Below are 22,173 nucleotides of genomic sequence, written 5' to 3' on the forward strand. Positions count from 1 at the left end.
AGTTTGTTCCTTAATTTCCAGCACCTATTGTCATTCTTTCCATCCACACACTCAGAAGGAAAAATTCAATCCAGCTGCTAGAACAACTTAATGAAAAAAGCGCTGCTGGAGTCACATCCAACTCTTGCAAAACAGTCCATAATTTCAAAGCTAATATTCAAGCCCAAAGGTTTATATAACAGTGAGACAGGCCAGATAGGGAAGGCAAATATATATGTGAATAAAATATGACACAGATAGAAGAAATGCCTCCAAGTGACACAGAAGTTGGCAATTTCACAGAGAAACCTGGGACTAGGGGACAATCTGGTTTATTGCTGTGTGTCTCTATGAGAAAAGCAATCCACAACCAAAGGTTTAAGCAACAGCAGTAACAGCCCAGTTTTTCAACTTGAAAAAAGAAATATGACTTTCAAAAGGAAGATGGAAAACAAAACAAAATCTCTTTTAATAAGTTCTATATGAACACATTTTTCTCTCATTTCCTCTTTAGTGAATATATATTAGAAAAGCACCAAAAGGTGCCACAATAAACCACCAGAACTTAACAGATACAACTTTGCATTTAGACCTAGCAAATAAAGCCAAAGCTCTGCTAAAATTACAGCCAAAATGCTATCACAGAAGAATATGGTTGTAACTTAGGTTTTCATTTACAGAGCTGAGTAGCTGGTCAAAACATTTTTGAAAGGGAGACCAACATATCATCTAAGGGTTACACAGAGATCAACTATGAAAATGCATTTCTGGAAGTCTGGCTTCTATTGCATAACTGCCCTCTGTCTTTTCTTTCAAATGTCCTCAGATCCATTTCTATTGTTTTGCTCTCTTTGTATTTTAATTTTCCAACTCTATGGCAATGTCTCAGAAGACAAGCAATTCCCTGTCTCATGTTCTAATTTAGGACTCAAAGCATAGTTTGCCAGTTTAAGATAACCTTCTTCATAGAGCTAAATGTCCGTCTCCCACTGTTCTCAGCCTTCTCTTAGGGCTTCTGTAGATTTTTGAGAGAAAACATACAAGTATCTTTCTCATGAACAGCTTAAATTAGCACTGGCAATGTTTCAGAAACAACTTAGTTTGAACCATTTTCAGTGCTATGTACAAGCAAGCACTTCTTCCACAAATATATTAGAAGTTAAAAATTGAACACCAGACTTGGAGTTTTCTTCATCCTCTATAGCTTTATTTCTTTACACTTTCACTTCAGGAAGTTCGGAGCTTTTTGTAAATTTGGGGTAAAAGGAAATTTTTTGCCTTTGAGAACGATAAATAAATAGGAGTTTTATCTTATTTTCAGAAAAACAGTCAGTTATATATTTTGGTAATGGAGAGAATGTGTATTTTACCTTAACATTTGATTTCTTGGAGAAATTAACAACCACTCCCCATCCATAGTCATCACCTTCATTCTTCACCTGGAAATAGTACAAGATGTTATAACGTAACATATATAACAACATCCTAGCAAGCACAACATTTTATATTTTTGATATTTACAACAACAGTCATGGACTACTATTCATCATGAAAACAGTATTTATTTTAATGCATTATTGAATGCTTAGCAAAGTAACTCAAGTCAAAATTGGTGCCTAGTGTGACATATTTATTTTTCAAGACGGCAAACTGCCAGACACAAATGAACCTTGCAGATTTCATAAATAGGTAGAAATGAAAAACGAAACAAAAGAAAAATCAAACTACCTTTATCAGTCTTCCTGGCTGTAGAAAGGGCAAGCAGTACTTTGGTTTGTGAATATACTCTTCAATATCTTTACCCAGTTTTGCAAGCTGCTGGCGGATCCTGTAGTATATCACCACATTTTCTTCATTGGGAATTACAATTTTGTTGTACTGTGCTTCCAAATTATTGACTCCTATAATGAAAAGGAAAATCTCATGAAAGTTAATAGCTGCACACAGATTGAAGAATCAGTGTTTCACTTTCAGATCTCCATGACTAATATTTTGTGACCACTTCTAGTACTAATTTTTTACTTATAATAACCCATTCTCTGGAAAGCTAGAAATCTGTAAATTTGTCCACTGAATTAAATATCAGTGTTATTTTCTTAAAATAAACAAGCTTGAGAAACTGGAAAAGGCAGGCACCCAATTATCCAGGAATAACTGATCTAGGTTTGCACAGAAGCCACATTAAAACTTGCAATGATTTTGCACTGCTTTTTATCCCCTCCCACAAAAATAAGATTGATCAAAGATATCTTCTAAAAAGATATGTTTCAACAGGAGGAAAGTTGTTAGAAGACGGTCCTCCTAACTTGTTTTAGGCTCTGATTTATCAGTTGAAAATCAGTATTTTCTTCCTCCAATATTTTTATGCCTTGTTTAAGCAAATCAGTTTTTATTCTAAAGATTATGATTCATTCTCTTATTCTGATATTATCACCAGCAAACAAAAAGTAAGAACAGATTATAAAAAAATCTTTTTTTCCTCTCTACCAACTCATCCTCTTACATGCTGTTTTTGAAGGCTCTTAAGTGGCCTGGAAGTCCCACTTCACTGGGACTTGAGAGACAACTCAGGGAAGCACTCCTTATTTTTATCTGCCAATTTTTAAAAGAAATAAGCCATCCATTCATACCCATGGCATATTTTCTTCCTTAGTCTAAGTAGCCAATTCTCTCCTTTGTGTTTTTAATTGCAGCTGAAGGGATTTCAAAATTCTAATGCCCAGTATGGTGCCTAAACTGAAACTGTCCAAGAACTATGAAAAATGTTCTTCAGCTCCATTTTTCTATTTAAACATCAATGCTGGAATGACAGAATAAAGATCTCGGCATGCCAACTGGAAGAGGGAAATAAATACTATATTTAACTACTACTATACTGCAAACTAACTGAGAGATAACTGAAACCCTCCCTCTGCCTGGCTATCAAAGCTACATGCACACTCTCTCTCTTAACATTCAATTAACAAATGAACAGATAAACTGCTCAATAATCATAATTACCTCTCACATTCTTAAGATTCTCCTGGATTAAGTTTTGAAAGACTCATTCTCAAACACTGGATGAAATTTCCAGACACTGACTTTGGCTCATGAAAACTCACTATTCAAGGATTATAGGTCAAAATGTACTTACTCAGTGGAGTGCAATTAAAGTCCCAGATCTCTTGGAATTTTTTTCTGTATTATAATCAAGTATTTCTCACCTACAGTACTCTGAATGCAGTGCACTTAAGTTCTTTTTACAGCTTGTACTGAGATAGGAAAAGGTGAAAGATTTTCTTCCCTAAGATTTTTTTTCCCTGTATCTCAAATGAGCCATGGGAAGTTTTAAATTGTTTTTCCTTCTTCCCACCCTACAGTTTAGCGATGTGACAACCATTCTTGTCTGACTCATAGAGGAAAGCTCTCTTCATAAACTGATGGCACATATCAGTATAGGTCCTACGAACAAGAGGAAATTACTGAAACTATAACATGGCAACAAATGGTGCATTGGCAACTGTTGGCAGGGAAGACAAAAACTGTACAGGTGAAAACTCCTAAGAGCATAATAAAGCATAATAAATATACCCAACTTTACCATGTATTATACCTACTCACATGAGAATATGCAGCAATACTTACTTTCCACTATTTCTGGGATAGTTCTGTAATGCTGGAACTGATAAAATGATTTTTCTAACATGTATTCAGGGTTAATTTCCTCCACTCGAAGTAAGTTCAATACCATGTTGTATGTCAGGTGGAAAGCACTGTTTAAGGGATCAGCTGAACCCTGAAAAAGATACAAGAACATTTTTAATTTGAAAAAAATATTAATTGTGGCTTATAAGAACACATTGGATAAATCATGCTGCAGTATTTCGTATGAGGAGCTGCTTTGATGAATTGCACAATTTGTCTTAAATTTAGATTACATATTGCATAAAATCCTAAACAATTTTATTATGCTGAACATGTAAAAGTATTTGTACTGTATAGGTACTTATCACAGCTATGATATTATAAATTATATTTGAATGAAAAGGACAGGTAAAAAATTTAGACGTTTCTAGTAGTTTACACTTTGGATTCCATCATCTTAACTTGAAAGTAATAGTTACTTAGCTATTTAAAGGAATCCATTATTTTAACACTAAAAAACCACTTATTTGCAAGTCTAAGATATACCGATTACATTGGTATCTAGGGAATTTTGTACAAAAATAGGCAATCTGCTAGTTCTTTAACTTGAATTATGTCTCATTATAAAATTAATGTAACTTGCAGGTAGCTTGAGAGAAGTTGTGAACTCTCCTCTGGACATGGTCCTAGGCACCCTGCTCTAGATGACCCTGACAGAGCCATGGCTTTGGTAAAGATGAACACCACAGCTCCCTTACAACCCCCATCATTCTGGGATTCTGGGAAGTTAATTTTTTTTTTTTTTTTTTTTTTTTACAATGCAGTATGTACAGATATTTTGATTAACGTAAGAATAAAAGATGCTGAGAAAGCATTACAGGGAACCATTACCTTCTTTATACATTCTTATTTTTTAAGAATGTCTACTATTGTCCTCTGTCAAAAAGGACTACTGGACTAAGTAAATGCATCTTTGGTTCTGATTCATCATCATAGGCTGCTACTATGTTCTACCCAAGAGGGCAACCTTGTTATTATAAAAGAGCAAACATTTAATTGATATGGGCTAAAATAACCAGTTATTCAAAGAACAAACAAAACACTTGAACAGTGTCCAAAGAAGATCTAGAAGAGCTGAACACACAGCCTCTCCAAGCAAGGGCAAGCCTAAGAAACTGTCTCTCACTTAAATGTCAGCACAGAAGGCCACCTTGATACACCAAATTGCTGAAATCAGATGAGAGAGATCCAACACTTCTTAAGTACAGAACTGCCCAACTGCAGAGCATAACCTTTCATCCAAGTAGCACTAGTTTCAAAGGAACAGGTATCAGGCAGTCCTTCAGAAAGGATACAAGGGAAATTCCGGAGTTATGAAATAGAAAATTAAAGCTTGTGTGCAACTAAAGCAGTGGAAAACAGAAGCACCAGACAGCTGGACAGAATACAGCAGAACAGCAACATAAACAGGCTTTTTATACAACCAAGATAGATCTCACAAATATTTCAGAGCTCTTTGAAGGTGTTAACAAGTATGTGGATTATCATACCTCCTTGATTCCTGAAACGCTTATGACAATACACTCACCTCCAACAATGTAACATAATTAAGTGATTGTTTAAATTATTTTTAAATCTAAACTCTTGTGAATTTCTAAACAGAAAACAAGTGCAATTTTGGTGTTTTGCAAAACAAAATTTCCCAGAGACTTAAAGAGGGCTGGACTTACAAGAAATGTAAAAAAGGCAAAGATAGAAAAATAGCAAGGTCTGATAAAAATTCTACTAGATGTCTGAAGCTATCCACGAAGAACAAATGACAAAGAATAAAATGGCAAGTGAAATCTAATCTGAAAGTATAATAAAAGACAATGGGCGACAGTTTGCAATGGTCTTGTACCTCTTATTCTCTTAAAACAATGTATATATGAAATATAAGAGATTTACTAAAACAAGAATTGCCATTTCAACAAGGCCTATGAGTAAATTTAGTTATGATTAAACATTTTAAATAACAACTAAAATGTAACAAGAAAATAAGGATGTTTCAAGACATATTTTTCATGCAACAACATGATTGTTAAAGTTGCACATGTTCTATCAGACATTTTAGAAGCTAAGAAAGGCTGACACTAGAAAAAATGCAACTCTGCGCCTTTTGTAAGCTCAAAAATTGTTTTACCTAAATCTTTTATTGTCTTGCAACCAATTTATTTGCTTTTCTCTATGAGCAGATATTTCCTTGTCATACCGAAATTAAAAAATCACTGGCTATTAAAAAAAGTTAACTGATGATTTGTTTATATATGCAAATGTTGAAATTCAAACCCAGTGGTCTTCCAGATCAAGCCAAGTGTACTAGACCTTAAATGACAATAATACAATGCATACATTTTTCTTTCAATTTTAAAGGTACTGTCAGGAATTCAGATCCTACATCCAGTTATGCACTGATATCAGAGTAAGAGACAGTTTGAATCCAAAACTCCTTCACATGTAAAAGATTTAGGAATACCGTAACCCCATTTGCTTTAAGTGTGACAGAGCTTTATGAGATGACCTTACAAATGCTAGAATCCTACACACTGCCTCATTATTTTGCCTCAGAAAAGAACACATTTGTTACAGAAAAGCTTTCAGCATATGTTTATACTCTGAAAGTACCAGTATGAATACATGTAAAACAAGTTTTGGATAAATCATGTTCTAATGTTTTGCTTCCCATGACCACTTACTCAATCATTCTAGATTACATCTCTGAGTGGATCATAAGTTCACATCTACATTTTTACCTCAAAGGTTCTGCATCTCAGAGCAGAAGTACCTCTTAAAATCGACCATGAAATGTGTATTTAAAATAATACTGTCAGTTCTGAAATCACCACAGATGGGTGGTGAAATGAAATAACTGAAATGTCTCACTAATTACAACATTAACAGTGGAGCTGAGGTGCTCAAGTTTCTACAGATGCCTCTGGTTTGATATATCAAATAAAGATGACAGAACTTCTGATGCTGATGCTAAACAATACATAGCATAGCTTTTTTTTTAGACCTGAAAAAAGGATTATATATGTACCAACCTCCTGTCCATTTTTCTAAATATATTACTTATTCTAGGAAAGAGAAATTATCACTCCATAAAAAGCTTGCCTCTCTATACCAAAAAATGCCATTTAAAGAATGGCATTTACTGAAGAATGGCACAGCAATTATGCCAGTGTCAGCTAACAGTGGTCAGATTCTTTCCTACTGCAATGTCCACGGCTCTAGTCAGGCATCAGCTAAAGAAGCTGGAATACACTCGCCAGCTGGCTATAGGCACTAGAGATCTGGCAAAAAGCTGCTGCATGACTGCTCTGATCACACAATGAAACAAATCCTCTTTCTGTTCCTGACATCTTGGAGGGAAAACCTTCACCGTGTGCTGGCAAGACTCACAAACTATTTCAAAAAATAGAACTGTGTCACACTCCCACCTAAATGTGATCATTATGTGAGAAAACAAGGAACTTCATACAATTACAATATATACACATAACACACCAAGAGAGACCAAACAATTCCTGCAGATTCACTTTAAACACCTTTTCTTAAAATCAGCAGAGTTCAAATAAGAAGGAGTGATTTAAAAACAAACAAAAAAAGCCAGCTATTTCAGAGATTACGTAAGACTTACTTGAAAGGTGATGTTTGAGCCAGCTGCTGATGTGGCAATTTTATTTTAAACACATGATCAGCATTTTACCATTTGAAAATATGATCATTCATTCTATTAAGACATAGCAGTTAAAACACGAACCCTGTTTTGGCAAAAATGGTGAATTTTTCCTGTTCCATCATCTCATAAACACATCTTTCTCCAAGTTTCAGAAACTCCTGTCTTCTCAGTGTTCTCTAAGCAATACATTTGAAATCAAGAGTTGTGAGAAGCTTATTTTATCTGAAAACTGAAACTGCTACTTCTTCAAATGAAATATGCTCTACTGTAGCTCTACTGTATTACACCTTCAGCACAACCAGCAAGTTCTGCCTCATGCATTAGTCTTTACCTGCTACCCCAGGCTATCAGTAGACTCAGACCTGACTGGGGGCAATCAGATGAAGCCCTTGCTTCATTTACTCAGCAGCAACATCCAAATTTTGCAGCTGCATTAGAAAACCTCATACCAAAATACAGTTGTTATGAGTAGCCCATCAGCCTTTTATGGCAAATGCTAAAGACAGCCATGATTACTGAAGAGACAGTGCTAACCTAAAGTCACCTGTCGGACACATAAGCTGCAGAGAAACAAGTAACAGGAGGGGAGGAAGATGGAATATATTACTGACAGGAAAATGGAAAAGGTAGGTTTTTCCTTCCTAACTTACTTTCAAAGAGTCTTCACAGTATAAAGTGAAGTATAAAGTGTTCAACTATGCTGTATTTTGCTTATTGCCAAGATATAATAAGACATAAATCAGTTTTAACTTACATTTTCTCCATGATGGTTATATCTCCTCCTGAAACCCCTTTATCTGCTCAACACTTTTGTCACTGACTCCCAGATTGATTACTTTATTTACATAAAAATACTGTGAGGCATTTACTTCATCCTCTACCAAAGGGCCTTCTGTCAAAATACATCAACCTTCTCTTCAACAAGCTAGGCTGCACCACCATCTGCCTCAACATCTGTCTCTGAGGAAGCTTCACCTTTGTCTCCATAGAAAAAGCTCCACATTAGAGAAAGAACCACCAACCACTCAATGCAGAAGATCAAGTAAAAGCTTGACTTTATGAGAGCTGCAAAAAGAGTTGATGAGAAAGACTACCTTGAACAGGCATCAAGAAGTCACTTTCAAATATGCACTGCCTCCATAACTTACTTCTGTTGAAGAATTATCATTCCAGTTCTCCAGCCTCCTTTTCTGCAAGTAATCCTGCCTTTCATTCCTTCATAGAGGACAGTCCCCCATACCTCAAAAATTTAACAAGACTGCAGCATGAGATTTTTTTTTCTGAATAATTTTTAGAAAGCAGATTTACTTTGCAAGCTTTTTCCATCCCTCTGGATGACAATTGTCTGGATACATGAGAATAGTCTGCATATATCAACTAAAGTTCTCAGAAATCAATGATCCCCTTTGAACATGCAACCCTTCTCATAAAATTTTAAGCTAACTTAACAGAAACACCCTTTCAAGTTTTCTGAGATTTGGGTTTTTAGATGTATGCAAAAGAATGACTGGATAAAGCCGATAATGTTAAAAATCATGAACATAATAATAAACAATTCACTACAAAAATAATTTAGTCAAAAGCTAAAACAAAACACGAGAATGTGAAAACTACAGCTGCTATACAGCGTTCCCTGTTTAGCTGCCAATAATTTCAGAGTGAATCCTCTTCTTAACACAACCAAACAATCCAACAGGGGATTCCATACTGGTATAACCATTTCTTGCCTACTTAAAGAAAGATATAAGGATTGGGATGAAGAAGATCACTGTATGGAATTGATACAAACAGTATTTTTTCCTTTTTTTTTTTTTTTTTTTTACTGTTAAGACTTGGAAGCTCTATCTAACCAGAGATGTGAGAGCTATCATTGCTGCATAATGGCATGTAGTGTTGAGCAAGACATACATTTGCTAAGAGTTACTCCTTCTGTTATCACTTACAGAAGGAGAAAAATATTTACATTTTTAAATTTGTTCCCATGAAGACAGAGGAACAAATTCTCCACATAACATTCTTGTTCTCTGGCCTGTCATGGGAACATCAAATGGCAAATACTGTCTGAAACTAATTAATTTGCAAAGCAAAATAAAGTATCTTTCACAATGATGAAATTAGATACAATATAGGACATAATTCACAGCATTTTGGTCCAGTGTCAGTTTCATTTGCTCATCAATGTTTCCAGAAATAAATGGAATCAATGAGTTTCCAGAAAGGAAATAACAAAAACACTTTACAGAAAGAGCAAAGAACAGAACAAACTGGTAACAACTAAAAGATCTTTCCCTTTTTTTGTCATAAGGGGAAAATAGGTAGACTTAGACATCTGTAACAGCCACCATCACAAATTTCTATTAAAACACTTATTAAATAGAAATGAAAGTGACTGCTTGACATGTCTGTAAGACACAGAAACACTTCTTGTGAAATAGCAACATGCTTTTTTCCATATATCAGTAATAAAATAATCACACAAATATTTAGTCTCTCTCAGAAGTATAAAAAAACCCTATGCAGTTACACTGATAGCAGAGTTACCCTGAGGTACATTAGCACAACTGTAAATTCAATAAAAAACTCTTCTGTGAGTTTGTTTTTAACAGACAATGGTACATGGCTATTTTAAGCACAAATTTATTACCAATCTGGCTCACTGCTTCACAAAAGCAAAGTTACACCAGGACAAACAGAAGCCACTGTGGGCGGCAAAATACTGCTCCAGCAGGCTTAGCTGGCAAAAATACCTCAGGCTGGCATTCAACAAATGCTCCAGCTGTAACAAGAGACTTAAAAGGAATACAATATAACTCTGTTTCTCTCGCCTCCAAATACTACCTTCTCAAGTTAGTTTTGAATGATGGAAATTTTTAGTCATTTACCCTCTCTAACACAGTAGACTACTGTTGTAGCCATCGTTACTTTTACTTCAGGATGGTAACTCCAAGTTCTGGTCTTCTCCTTGCTTTTGGAAAAAGCAAATAGTATCTCTATCTTAAAGAATAAACTAGCTGACATCCTCAACATATTTGCCACTATAGCTATCAGGACAGTGACATACTTATTTTATGACACTTTACAATTTCAGTAAATATGCAGTATGTTTTAACTTAAAGGAAAAGTGTACCCTAGCAAAGACTACCTACTTCTACAAAATGCTAATATCAAATGAACTGTTAAAAAGTAACTTCTCATCTGTTCATCTCAAACCTATCATTTTTGTTTTAAGAATATGAAGGCAAAGAAAAAAATCTAGTTTAGCCAAAATGCATTCACATTCGCAGTGATGAGTTTACCAAAGTAAATTTTCCAAAAATCTGGACGAAAACTGCTTCCCACAGACTGAACTAATAAAACTTGAAGTATTTTGTGGTATTAAAGCAGCAACCACAATTAATAAATAAAACCTATTAGCTTAGTTCTACAGGCTCTTGAAAATCCTGAGGTGAAGTTCAAGAATGACAAACCATTTTACACACCATTTGATGCTCCTCATTTTTCTACATTTTGGTTGCAAACATCAGCAAAAATAGCTATTTGCTATTCTCTTCCATCCGCCGGCTTGCATAATTATATACAAAACTGTGACTCTTTTCAAAAAGGTGTTGGATTATCCATTTCCCTGATCTCTGTGATTTCATGCTAGAATCTTGTTGACTTTAAGGCAATTTAAAATTAAGGTTAGACTTAAATACCTTCCTAAATCAAAGCCTGGAAAATTCCTGCAATGCATGCTTCATAAGGATAAGAAAAGGTTGGCAGTTTACAGTGAAAACAATTACTTCACATTAAAATTATTTTTATCTAAATACATTTTATAAAGTATCCTAAATACGTGTTTCACTGTGATTTTCATCCATGTCACAACTTTAGAAGAATATTTTACTGTCCTCAAGCCACTAGTAACAATCTATTCCTTTAGATTTTGCAATGTCTTTTCCAACAAGTATTAGTGCCTACTTCCAGGTGAAGTATTTCTCTCCTGATGTAGGATTTGGTAAATTTCTCAACTCCTGAGGCATTTTTTGCTCCCTAGAAGTAACTTCTGAGTCAAACCAAAGTACCACAGCACAATTAAATGGCATGCTAAGCTGATGTTTGCAGAGAAAACTACTGAACTGTCTGAATTGCTGTCAAGCTCATTTGCCTGGTACAATAAAACAATTTAAGAATTAAAATAAATGCAATGAGACTTCTAATACAGCAGCATGCAGGCCAAAAAAGGCCAGTACAGCCAGCTCTATAAAATGAAGGTCCTGCCAAGGAACTAGATGTAGCTAGTGGAATATCTCCCACAGCTTGGCATTGGGACACTATATGTTCCATACACAAAAGACAAGAAAGCATAGTAAAGTATTTTTTACCTTGGCAGACAAATGCATTCCTGTATTACAAATAGTGTAGCCAGCAGGGCTGGGGAAAGGACTGGCACAGGTGAGGTCACACCTCAGAGTACTGTGCTCAGTTCTGAGCCCCTCACCTCAAAAAGGATTTTGAAGTGCTTGACCATGTCCAGAGAAGGAGAAAAAGGCTCATGTAGCATCCAGAGATCATGCCTTATGGGAAACCCCTGACGGAGTTGAGGGTGTTTATCCTCAAGAAGTGGAGGCTCAGTGGAATCCTCACTGCCCTCTACAACTGCCTGAAAGGAGGCTGTTAGTAAGGTGAGGTCCAGTATCTTCTACTGTGCTTACAGGGAGGAGACCCAAGGAAATGGCCTTGAATTGAGACAGGGGACATCCAGATTAGATATCAGAAACAATTTTTTTCACTGTTAAGGTGGTCAGGCACTGGAACCAGTTGTCCAGGGAGGTGGTGGAATCATCATCCCTGGAGGTGTTTTAGAGGTATATGGATCTGGCACTGAGTAATATGGTTTAGTGGCTTAGGGCTTGCACTGGTAAATGATGGGTTGACAGTTGGACGTGGTGCTCTTAAAAGGCCTCTTGCAACCTCGACGATTCTATGTTTTCTTTGAATTTTTCAGTCCATCTTTCTCCTCCTGTGATAAGGTAAGTGGACGCGATGCACTGATAGGCTCAAATTCAAAGTTCAAAAACCTACTTATGTATAACATTTTCAGAGTGCAATCATCCATTCTGGTAACATGATTAGAGATTATGTTAGAATCTTATGATCAAGATTTTTGTCTTTTAGAGACATAACAAATTACCAATGTTGAGTAACTCAACTCTGTCTGTAGGAATGCATCCTTGTAGCATGGCCAAGTTCCAACGGGAGAGATGCTGCACTGGTTTCAAAGGCTATCAAGCATCAAGACTTCCTACCTAAACTAACACAATAACCTCCTACCTAAGCGGCTTTTAAGTAAGGAAAAGTAGATTTTAAGAAAGGAAACAAAAAGAAAATTCCAATCTAATACTTCTTAGTATCATGCAAATGTACAATTACAATTTACCATCTTCAGAAAGCTGCCCCAACAGTCTTGTAAGCATTTGAGTTTACAGATTCATGCAAGTCACCAGTTTACTAACTACTCAGTGGTCAATTACATGCTAAGGATAAACAAAGAAAGCTACTTACACTGCAGAAGACAAATGTACATTACTGAGTTTAAGAAATATTTACAAATCTCCTTTCATAAGAACTCCATCTAAGAATGGAATGCTGAATCTAAGTCTGGAGTACTGTACACAATGTCGCAAGAACAGTGCCACAGCCAAGCAGCACAGCTGCAGCAATGCTGCTGGTACCAAGTCGCTCAAAGCTCTCACTTCACCCACCACAGCAGGAGGCAGCTGACTACAGGATTCCTAGATGTTTTGCTCTAGTGTTCAGGAAATGGCTTGGATCAGACACCCCCACATTAGGGTTGAAGAGCTATGACAAAAATGTTCTATGTAAATGCTCTGTCATTCTCAAGAAGGCTAATTTATTTCTTCTGGAGTTTTTCCTATAAATCTTTAGCTTATCCTGAAAGCAGAATACTACCACTAGCCATGACCATGATCTTACTACCAACAACTACCATCAGTAAGGAAAATCTGAAACATACTTAATGATGACCATGAATTGTACATATTATGTAAATATAATGTATATTATGTAACTTAAGCCTGTGCTGTTTTTCTTGGTCTGTTTGACATGGAATTTCTTCTAGATGCTTTGTATTTAAGAACGAAATAAGAAAAGGGTTTTTTTGTGCAGTACTGCTCATTTCATAAAAGCTTACCTTTACTGCCTATATAGCAATTGGCTAAATAGTTACAGAAGCCACTTCTGACCTTTTTCAGAAAATTCTAAAAGTCAATCTTTGCTTACAACTGAAGCAGTGTCAAAAATTAATGAAATACATTAATTCATTTAGATCAGTGGAGAAGAAGCAAAATCTATCATAGCAAAAGTGATTATTTTTCCCATTTATTTCCTTATAATTCAAAAGGAGGAAAAATCAAAGGTCTTGTAGTTCAAGGAAGGAAATATTCTTTACTGTTTCCTTAAAATCTAGACAAAAACTGCAAAGATAGTATAAAAAAAAAGTAAGTGATCTACTCATTCTTCCTCTATCTTAATTCATTCAGATCAAGTTCTATAGTTCTCAAACTACTGAATTTTCCAACTTTAAAAAAAAACTGCCTTCTGAATGGGTGAGCGTATAATCTCTTAAAGTATGAAGATAATTACTTGAAATAGGTATTTTTTCTTAAGCTAGTAACAATTATTTCATATAAATTAACCTTTTTGGGGACTTTTTATAAATATTATTTGTAAAGATTCTCTTTTGCTTCTCTCGTTTTGTATATTCTCTTTCAGCTACAAGTAAGTATGACACAAAATTACATCTATTTTCTTCAACAGCCTTAAAAACTGACAAAAACACAGTTAAAAAACTTAGTCTTCATACATCTCAGAGATGTGTACATGCATCAAGAGTGCATGAGAAGAAATAAATATATGTACAGTCCACTGACAAAACACAAATTAAATCAAGACAAGAAATTACCACAAAAACTTAAGGCTACCATACCATGAATATTTCTAAAATTTATTTTACTGATTTCTGGGTAGTTAGCCATAATGCAGCATTCATGAAAATTCTGACTTTAAGGAGGTAAATACTACCTTCTTGATATACAGAAGGTACATGTAATGTACATATTTTCAGATATACTATAATATGGATTAACAGGTAGCACTGACAGATGAAGACACACAACAAAGAATCCACATTGGCATAATTAACAGCAGCCACGTAGGTAACTTTCCCCTTGTTCTTAATTTGCCTGAAAAAAACCATTGGCATCTCCTTTTTTTGGCAACAACTCCATGCCATTTGTTAACATAACTTGATGATGACTTGAGGTGACTCCCACAATTTATACTAAGTCTAGTAATACTGTAAATGCTATTTTAACACAAATGACCTGCTACTTGTACCAAGGCTACAAGCTCCTAAATAAAGTGCAGTGTAACTCCCCAAGTTTTTAAATTTTGGCATATCTGCACAATTAATGTAAGCAGCCGACCGGCAATTCACACAAGAGATATTTCTTTGTGGTTATTTTTGCCATGGAATTTAAATAGAAGCGTAATGAGTACAGTATTTCATATTCAAATTATAAAGCAAGACAGTATTAGTGTGATAACCTCTAACAACTCCCATGACAGTTTGGGGAAGTCCTGTAATTTAATGCCCATCTCAACCATGAGTGATTTTTTCAACCTCTTAATTTCCAAACGTCAATATTTTCTGCAAGAACTGTCAATTTCTCCAAAGCTGATTTTTGCACACTGACAGCCATTCACTCTTCTTTATTCTATGTACCTCATTTTTGCATGACCTGGTCCGTTTCATCTATCACACTGACAGTCCATTAACAAAGTTTTATTTCATCACAGAAACAAAGAACTTAGTAACTCCTGTGAAAGCTAAAAACTTTTCTTAGTTCACCATAACCCTTAAACTAATGGCAGTCAGCAAGAGTATCACTAGTTCTACTTGTCCTGCCTGATAGCCCTTTTATACAAAGAAGGATGATACTACTTTTGTAGAAATAAGGATAATATTGGTCTTCTGACTTTGTTTCACAATACAAACTCCTATGAAAATTCACTAAAAGCTACTTTTAGGAGTTGTCATCTTCTACCTGCATGATCTTCTTGTCTCAGGTGAATAATTTTCCACATAACATTACTCAAGTAAGCATAATCTTCTGGGAGAACAGAAACAAAACAATGTCTCTCCTACCTTCAAAAGCTGCTTGCCAATGGTTGGACTCATTTTTTCATCCACCATAAGAATTACTATTCCTCTGTCATCCATACCTCGGCGTCCTGCGCGACCTGACATTTGAATGTATTCACCTGAGGATATCTACAATAAAATGAGAAAAAGAAATTAACAAACATCGAGAAAATAGCAGGAACTCATACTGTGCTGTTTACAATTTCACAGTAAGTGACATGATGTAGAAAAAGAAGAGTTATCTAAGTTCTCAAACACTTATCACAGATTGACTACATTAGTCATACTTACCATGAAACAACTATAGAAATCCATGATTATGAACAATGTAAGTCAGCAGTAAAAGCTAACTAATACTCTTATAACTCGGTATCCTGGGGCACCATTTTTAATCAGCACAAAAACCATTTTACTAATGTCTTTTATAATGAAAGGTTGCTGAGCATGGTGGAGATACAACAGATCTTCAACATACTGATAATGCATCTCGATCATCTTCAAATAATGCATAATTTCATTCAGGTTATTCAAGAGTAACATTAATACATGATACTTGCTAAAGGAGTACTTTTATGCCTCCTAACCATAAAATTGAAGAGTTTATTAACAACTGGGACGTGGACAAGAGGCAGCTACAACTGGTTACCTATGTCTCAGCAAGTTCTAAAACAAGGTTTTGTCATCTGTGGAACTACATTATCAACAACTCCCCAAGTTTCACCTTAGGTCAGATTTTAAAAACTACTTAAGCAAACTGTGCTAAATAATTTCAGAAGTTCCACATTTCTTCTACCTCAAAGCAAACCCATTCTTATATAGATCTTACAGACACACAATCAAAATGAATAATGAAACTGAACAGCCTAAACTAAGGTTGAAGAAATGTTTATTTCATAACTTGCACAGGTCAAGTCAATTGTCCCGTTCAAAACAATTTTCCCACCTTTGAAGGATGAGGCTTAAAAAGGTTCTTATAAAGCTTTGCTGTGATGACTTGCAAAGCCTCATTTTTATTTTAAGTAAACCACATACCAAGTTTTAATGTCTAAAATTTTGTAATTGTGCAAAAAATCCTGCTGTACTCTTGCAATGTCAATCACCTCTTTTCTTGAGTCTGTCAAAATTAGTGATCATTATGATAGGACATGAAGCCCACTTATTCTTCAGAGTTCTCTGATACAGAATAAAATATCTGGGTATCACAGTTTTGGAAAAGGTGTGCAGAAGTCCTAGAATAATCCAGTGACTGCTGCTAAACTGTATTTAATTCCCTTTTGATGCATCTAATAAACAATCTCATGGATAATCTGAGGAACCTTGTTTTCCTAAATCTGTGTATTAACTATGAAATGGATGAGACACTAAGATTTTTGAAAGAAAAAGTATTTTCTACTCTATTGAGGTGAACACATTAAGAGTAAATTTAATCCTAATAAGGTTTAAATAATTCAATTATTCTACAGAATCTCTCTATCACTTACCCATCGGAAATCCTTTCCATCAAATTTACTGGCACTTGTAAACAGCACAGTTCTGGCCGGCATATTAATTCCCATTGCAAAAGTCTCTGTTGCAAATAAGGCCTAAATAAAAAGACTGAAGTTAAGCAAGCAAAAAAAGAGGATCTCAAGCAAACACGAAAATGGTCAGAGATTGCTACGCAAAACCTCTCTGGATTTTAATATATCTGTGCAGTCAATACAGGGAACACAATCATATTCAATACTTAAAAACTGGACCAAAACCATCTTTCTGCCTTTCCTTATTTCTCCTGGGAAAGCAAAAACCCTAAATAGATGGGTCCATGTGAAAAATACAGAAGGAAAACATAATGGAGTGCAAATTATATTAATCAATATTAGTAATTAATTTCAATATTCAAGTTTACAAGAAGAAAACAGGAGTTAGCTATCCAAAAAAACCACCACAACTTTCACCTAAGGATACATTTTTCTGAGTATTTGTCCTTAGTACAACCAACAATCAGCTTGGTAAATATCCACAGTCATTTATAGGAGAAAGATATAACATAAAATAGTTGAAGAAAGTATTTAAGTTAGACACTGAAAGTTCAAATACTTGTAAATAAAAGCTGGAACACTTAAAACTACAGCTGCAATTGTGTAGATCTCTACTGTAATACTAGCATATACCCTGAGCTAAGACATACTTGGATTTTCAGGATTATCAGCCTCATATTCACAACAAACTACAGATGGACTAGAAAAATACCTTTATTAGGCCCTCTGAGAAAAGGATTTCAATGGTTTCTTTTAAGATAGGAAGCAAACCACCATGATGAATACCAATTCCTCGTTTCAGAAGGGGAAGCACATGTTCAACCTGGGAAGAAAGATACAAAAGACCAGCAAACAAATTTTAGCATTTGTTAGTAAAAGCTGTTTGGAAAGCCTCAACACTGCCCTTAGCATTCATATAATTCACTATTCCCCAGTTTAAAATAAAATAACTATCCCTTCAATCTTGTAATATTCTGCTTAGAAGCTCATATTTTTCCACTGTAAAGATGGGAAAACATCACTGTGCATAGGCATTATACAGTGAATTAGACTGGAGATGCATCAATGCAATGCAACTTTTTGAAAGCCTCAGCAATCAGTAACAGGTAAGTGCATACAGCACTTCCACTTGAACTATTTCCAACTTTTTTAACCCAGGTCTACCTCTTTACAAGCTCTCATGTTTATTTCAACATAATTGGAAAAAATGAAACAAGGGGTAGGAACTCCTCTGTAAATTCTGACATACATCATCTGTATGTTCCACTATTGCAAGTGGACGGAATCCTTATCACCTCTTTCATAATGACAAAAAGCAATACAGGAGATACTAAAACCTGGGAAGATGAATTAGATTATCCAGTTTTATAATTTCTGTACCCCCTACACAACACCCACAAGTTTACAAGTTGCAGAAAACAGGACAGCAGCAATTCAACTCTATTTAAAAGAATTCTTTTCAAACTCCACTCACCTGAGGAAGCTTTTTGTCTTCATCTGAGAGACAATCAATTGCATTATTGAAGACTTCTTCAACCATTTTTTTTTCTTCATCTAAGAAGGCAATTTGTAAGTTATTACAAAATACAGAAGGCTAATACCAGATGTAAATAAAGTGCTACCACATTCTAATATCTACATAAGTGTACAACAAAAATTGAATGGAATGCTGTGAAGTCTACACAAAACCACCCACACTTGGTCAGGCAATCAAGACTTCAGTAAGTCTAGAGGAGTCAGATGGTAAGCAGAAGATCAGGAAAAAGAAAACTAGAACAAACCTTTCAGAACAGTTCAAACATCAGCCACTTCCAAGCGTGGGATTTATCAGTCTTATGTGCTCCCTATTTCTTAAACCTGCCCCATTCCTCTGCTACCTACTAATCCCTGTCTGCATGGATATAGAAGCTCTTTCCTGTTAACTCTTAAAAAATTTACACCCTTCCCACTAAGTAGTACGAATATCAAGAATATACACTCAAAGGTGTGCTTCTGAAGAAAACATGAAAACACACCTCTGCATTTACACATATCTTTAAATTTTCTGACAGAAACACCTACATTATTCTGCCACACCAAACCAAAATGTGCCAAGACTGGAGCAAATAAGCAGAACCTTGAACAGCTCACAAACATGAAACAGTACAACAAATTTACAAACAAATTCCTTGCTTTTGTTAAAACTCTAGATTTCCAAGAAGCACTGAGCTGAAACTTATTTGCAAAGCTTGGTCTTAGCCAAGATTAAAAAAATCATCTTTGTTTATATTCTGGTTTCTACTTTGAGAAGCAAGGGGAAGAAGGAAATAAAGAAAACTGGACTGCATTGATGAGAAAGAACAGACTAGTGGTTTGTTATACAGTTGTTTGGACTTTGAGAGTATATTTTCTAATGAATGTAACATGAAAATTTTGGGAAATACTTTTTTATGATTGGTCTTCTCCCACTACAGACAGAATCTTCTAGGAATTCTAGTGTTATTATTACAATAAATGGCATACTGGAGCAAGAAATAGAGTTTACAATCAAATAACAGTTTGACACTGTGATGACCAATTACTCTGTGCACCAATACCTTCCTCCTGAATGCAGCTCAAGGCACCAGCATAATAAATGAAAAAAGTGGTATGTATTTTCCTCTTGGTTCTACACAAAACGTTCAAGATGAAAAGTAGTATTTCACATAAAACTGAATCTGTACTGTGAATAGAATGCAAATGGATTTATCTGTACCTGTATTGAAATCTAACTTTGTCATCTGAAGTGCATAGGCTTCACAGTCTTTCTTACTGAAGCTGAAAATAATCACAGGCTGGAAATTCCTTTCCATGATCATCTTCACAATCTTAAAAACATTTGAAGGACCTGCAGAAAGATTACATTAATTTAAATTAAATTTTACAACAAAAAGTATCTTATGGAGTAATTGAGACACAAACACAATTTGCAGAGAATTTTGAAAAAATTCATACCAAAAATTACCTCAAATGGGTTCAAACTCACCTTTTGTTCCTCCTTTCCTTCCTTTCTGATCCCCTTTTGCTAAGTCTCCTGCATCTCTAAGCACCTGCATTGCTGTATTAAAATTATCTTCTCTGAAATCTCCCTAGACATAAAACACAAACTTTGTAAATAGTTACTTACACAGCCCACTTAAACATACTTAGTGCTTTGCACAGTCAGTACCAATACCCCACATATACACAGGTAAGAGGACAAAAACAATGCATAAGGGATCAAAAGAGTTTACTAGTCCAGTGTCACAGCTCAGAATTGCACTGGTGTGCCTCTGAAGTTAGTGCTCATTGTTCTATCCACCACTCTACCCGCCGTGCCAGACCTGCTGAATGGCACAGTACTAAAACTGACTTTTAGGAATGTCCATACAAAACTACACTGCCCAATGAAGGCATATTTTCAAATGTTGCACTACTGTTTGCAGCATTAGTAACTGCTGAGTGAGCTAATGATAAATCTTAAGCAAGTTTTTAGTTCAAAAACACCTAAATAAATGAAAATATTTTGTCCCTCAACTAAAGTCAAATTTACATGCCACTATGTTTTCTTTTAAACGAGAAACAGTACAAGGAACTACTTTGCAGATTTACAGAAAGCAGTATGAATTATAGAAAACAAACAAGGATGTGGGCACTTAAGACATCACAGGGAAGTATTACTCAGCTGATTGCATGACATTAGATAATAAAACCAATTTCTTGTGTAAGACTCCAAAAATCTAAAAGCAATTCAGAGATCACCATTACTCACTTATACTTAATTTTAACAAAAACATCCTTTATACAACCTATCCAAATTTTGCAAGAGCTCAAGCTTTTCACTGTTAAGTGAAGAAAACAATCTTTCAGACAAACTGAGCATTCCTTACATTTTCATCAACAACCAGATGGAGTCCATCTCCTCCTGCTGGAAATATATAATGCTGCAGTGGAGTAGGTCGATAGTCAGTGTAAATCACATGGCAAGGCTATAAAGAAAGAATTCACATAAATATTTCATAATTGCACTGTAATATCACATGCATGATGAAAAATTCAATATATTACTATTAAAATACAATCTCCTAAAAATCAGAAAGTAAGGCTTTCAGAAACTAAGATAACAAATTTTCTTTCTTGAATATGGATTTTGTACTAATGACATTGCTTAAGAGAATGAAAGTTCACAAATGTTTTAGAATACAAGTTGGCTACAAAAATTTCTCATGAAATGAGAATTTTTCTCATGAAAAAAAGTAAAGACAGACAGTATTTCTTTCAGCATTACTAGGCAGACTTGAAATATTAACATCTTCTAAAATCAAAGGAAAACCTGTTAATGTGTATTTTGTAGAAAAAGCCTGAAGCATTATTGAAACACCTAAGAAAGGTTCACAGTAGACCGTCATGAGCATTTAAGGTATTGATGCATTAAGAAAACTTGTTTAGGGAAAAAAACCCCACTTCCTTTAAAACATTAAATATTACATAAATCTGCATCAAAAAACCCCACAATCTAATGGTCTGCAAAACAAACTCAAGGCTTTGCGCCAAACTTACAAAGACATTTTTACACTATACTCCCTTCATTACAAACAACGTAAGAATCAATCTCCAGAATATTTTAAAAATTGGACCAATTTCTTGTTGATAAGAAATTCCCCAGTTCCAATTCACAAAGTCTTTGCTATAAATGCATATCTTAGAAAAAAAAAGAATAGAATTTCAAACCTAAAGGTTACAGGACAGGATAGATTTCTTAAATAACACTTCTATCACTTGCTTGCAAGCATATATAGATTTTCCCATGAACTTAAGATCTGCTTTTGATTTCTACATGGCCTTTTACAGAGCTCCTCAGCCGAATTCACCTAATAACCTCTTGTCTATCAGCCCTCAGAAAGTCACTGTATGTTCACCATGTTTCATAATTCAGAATGTTTGCTTGAAACAGGCAGGTACCTAAATAATTGTGGAAAATAAACATTAAGAAACAGTTCTAATGTTGCCATCCAGAAGCATCAGCCAGCACACCTGCAAAAGTAGGAATACAGCTAGAGAAGCCAGGAGTGATCTATACTATCACCTATAGGCAAGAAAATTACTAAAAAGATACTCAGAGGCCC

The 22,173-nt window shown here is 35.1% G+C and overlaps 1 protein-coding gene across 4 annotated transcripts in view; it reads right to left on the reverse strand.

Moving 5' to 3' along the window:
* MTREX (Mtr4 exosome RNA helicase) overlaps positions 1–22,173 on the reverse strand; it is a 43,721-nt gene that overhangs the window by 14,234 nt on the left and 7,314 nt on the right. For all 4 annotated transcript variants that reach the window (XR_008535897.2, XR_008535896.2, XR_008535895.2 and 1 more), the window contains exons 9-18: positions 20,938–21,036; positions 20,055–20,157; positions 19,785–19,916; positions 18,525–18,604; positions 17,763–17,873; positions 17,012–17,113; positions 15,534–15,659; positions 3,604–3,754; positions 1,708–1,880; positions 1,350–1,418 (exon numbers count right to left, since the gene is read on the reverse strand). Coding sequence is in view for 1 of the 4 variants with exons in the window: in XM_054652613.2 (XP_054508588.1) it covers positions 1,350–1,418; positions 1,708–1,880; positions 3,604–3,754; positions 15,534–15,659; positions 17,012–17,113; positions 17,763–17,873; positions 18,525–18,604; positions 19,785–19,916; positions 20,055–20,157; positions 20,938–21,036 (1,146 nt within the window). In the remaining 3 variants the exon portion in view is untranslated. The remainder of the gene's footprint in view (positions 1–1,349; positions 1,419–1,707; positions 1,881–3,603; positions 3,755–15,533; positions 15,660–17,011; positions 17,114–17,762; positions 17,874–18,524; positions 18,605–19,784; positions 19,917–20,054; positions 20,158–20,937; positions 21,037–22,173) is intronic.

This window comes from Agelaius phoeniceus, chromosome Z (assembly GCF_051311805.1).
Source record: "Agelaius phoeniceus isolate bAgePho1 chromosome Z, bAgePho1.hap1, whole genome shotgun sequence".
Classification (NCBI taxonomy): Eukaryota; Metazoa; Chordata; class Aves; order Passeriformes; family Icteridae; genus Agelaius; species Agelaius phoeniceus.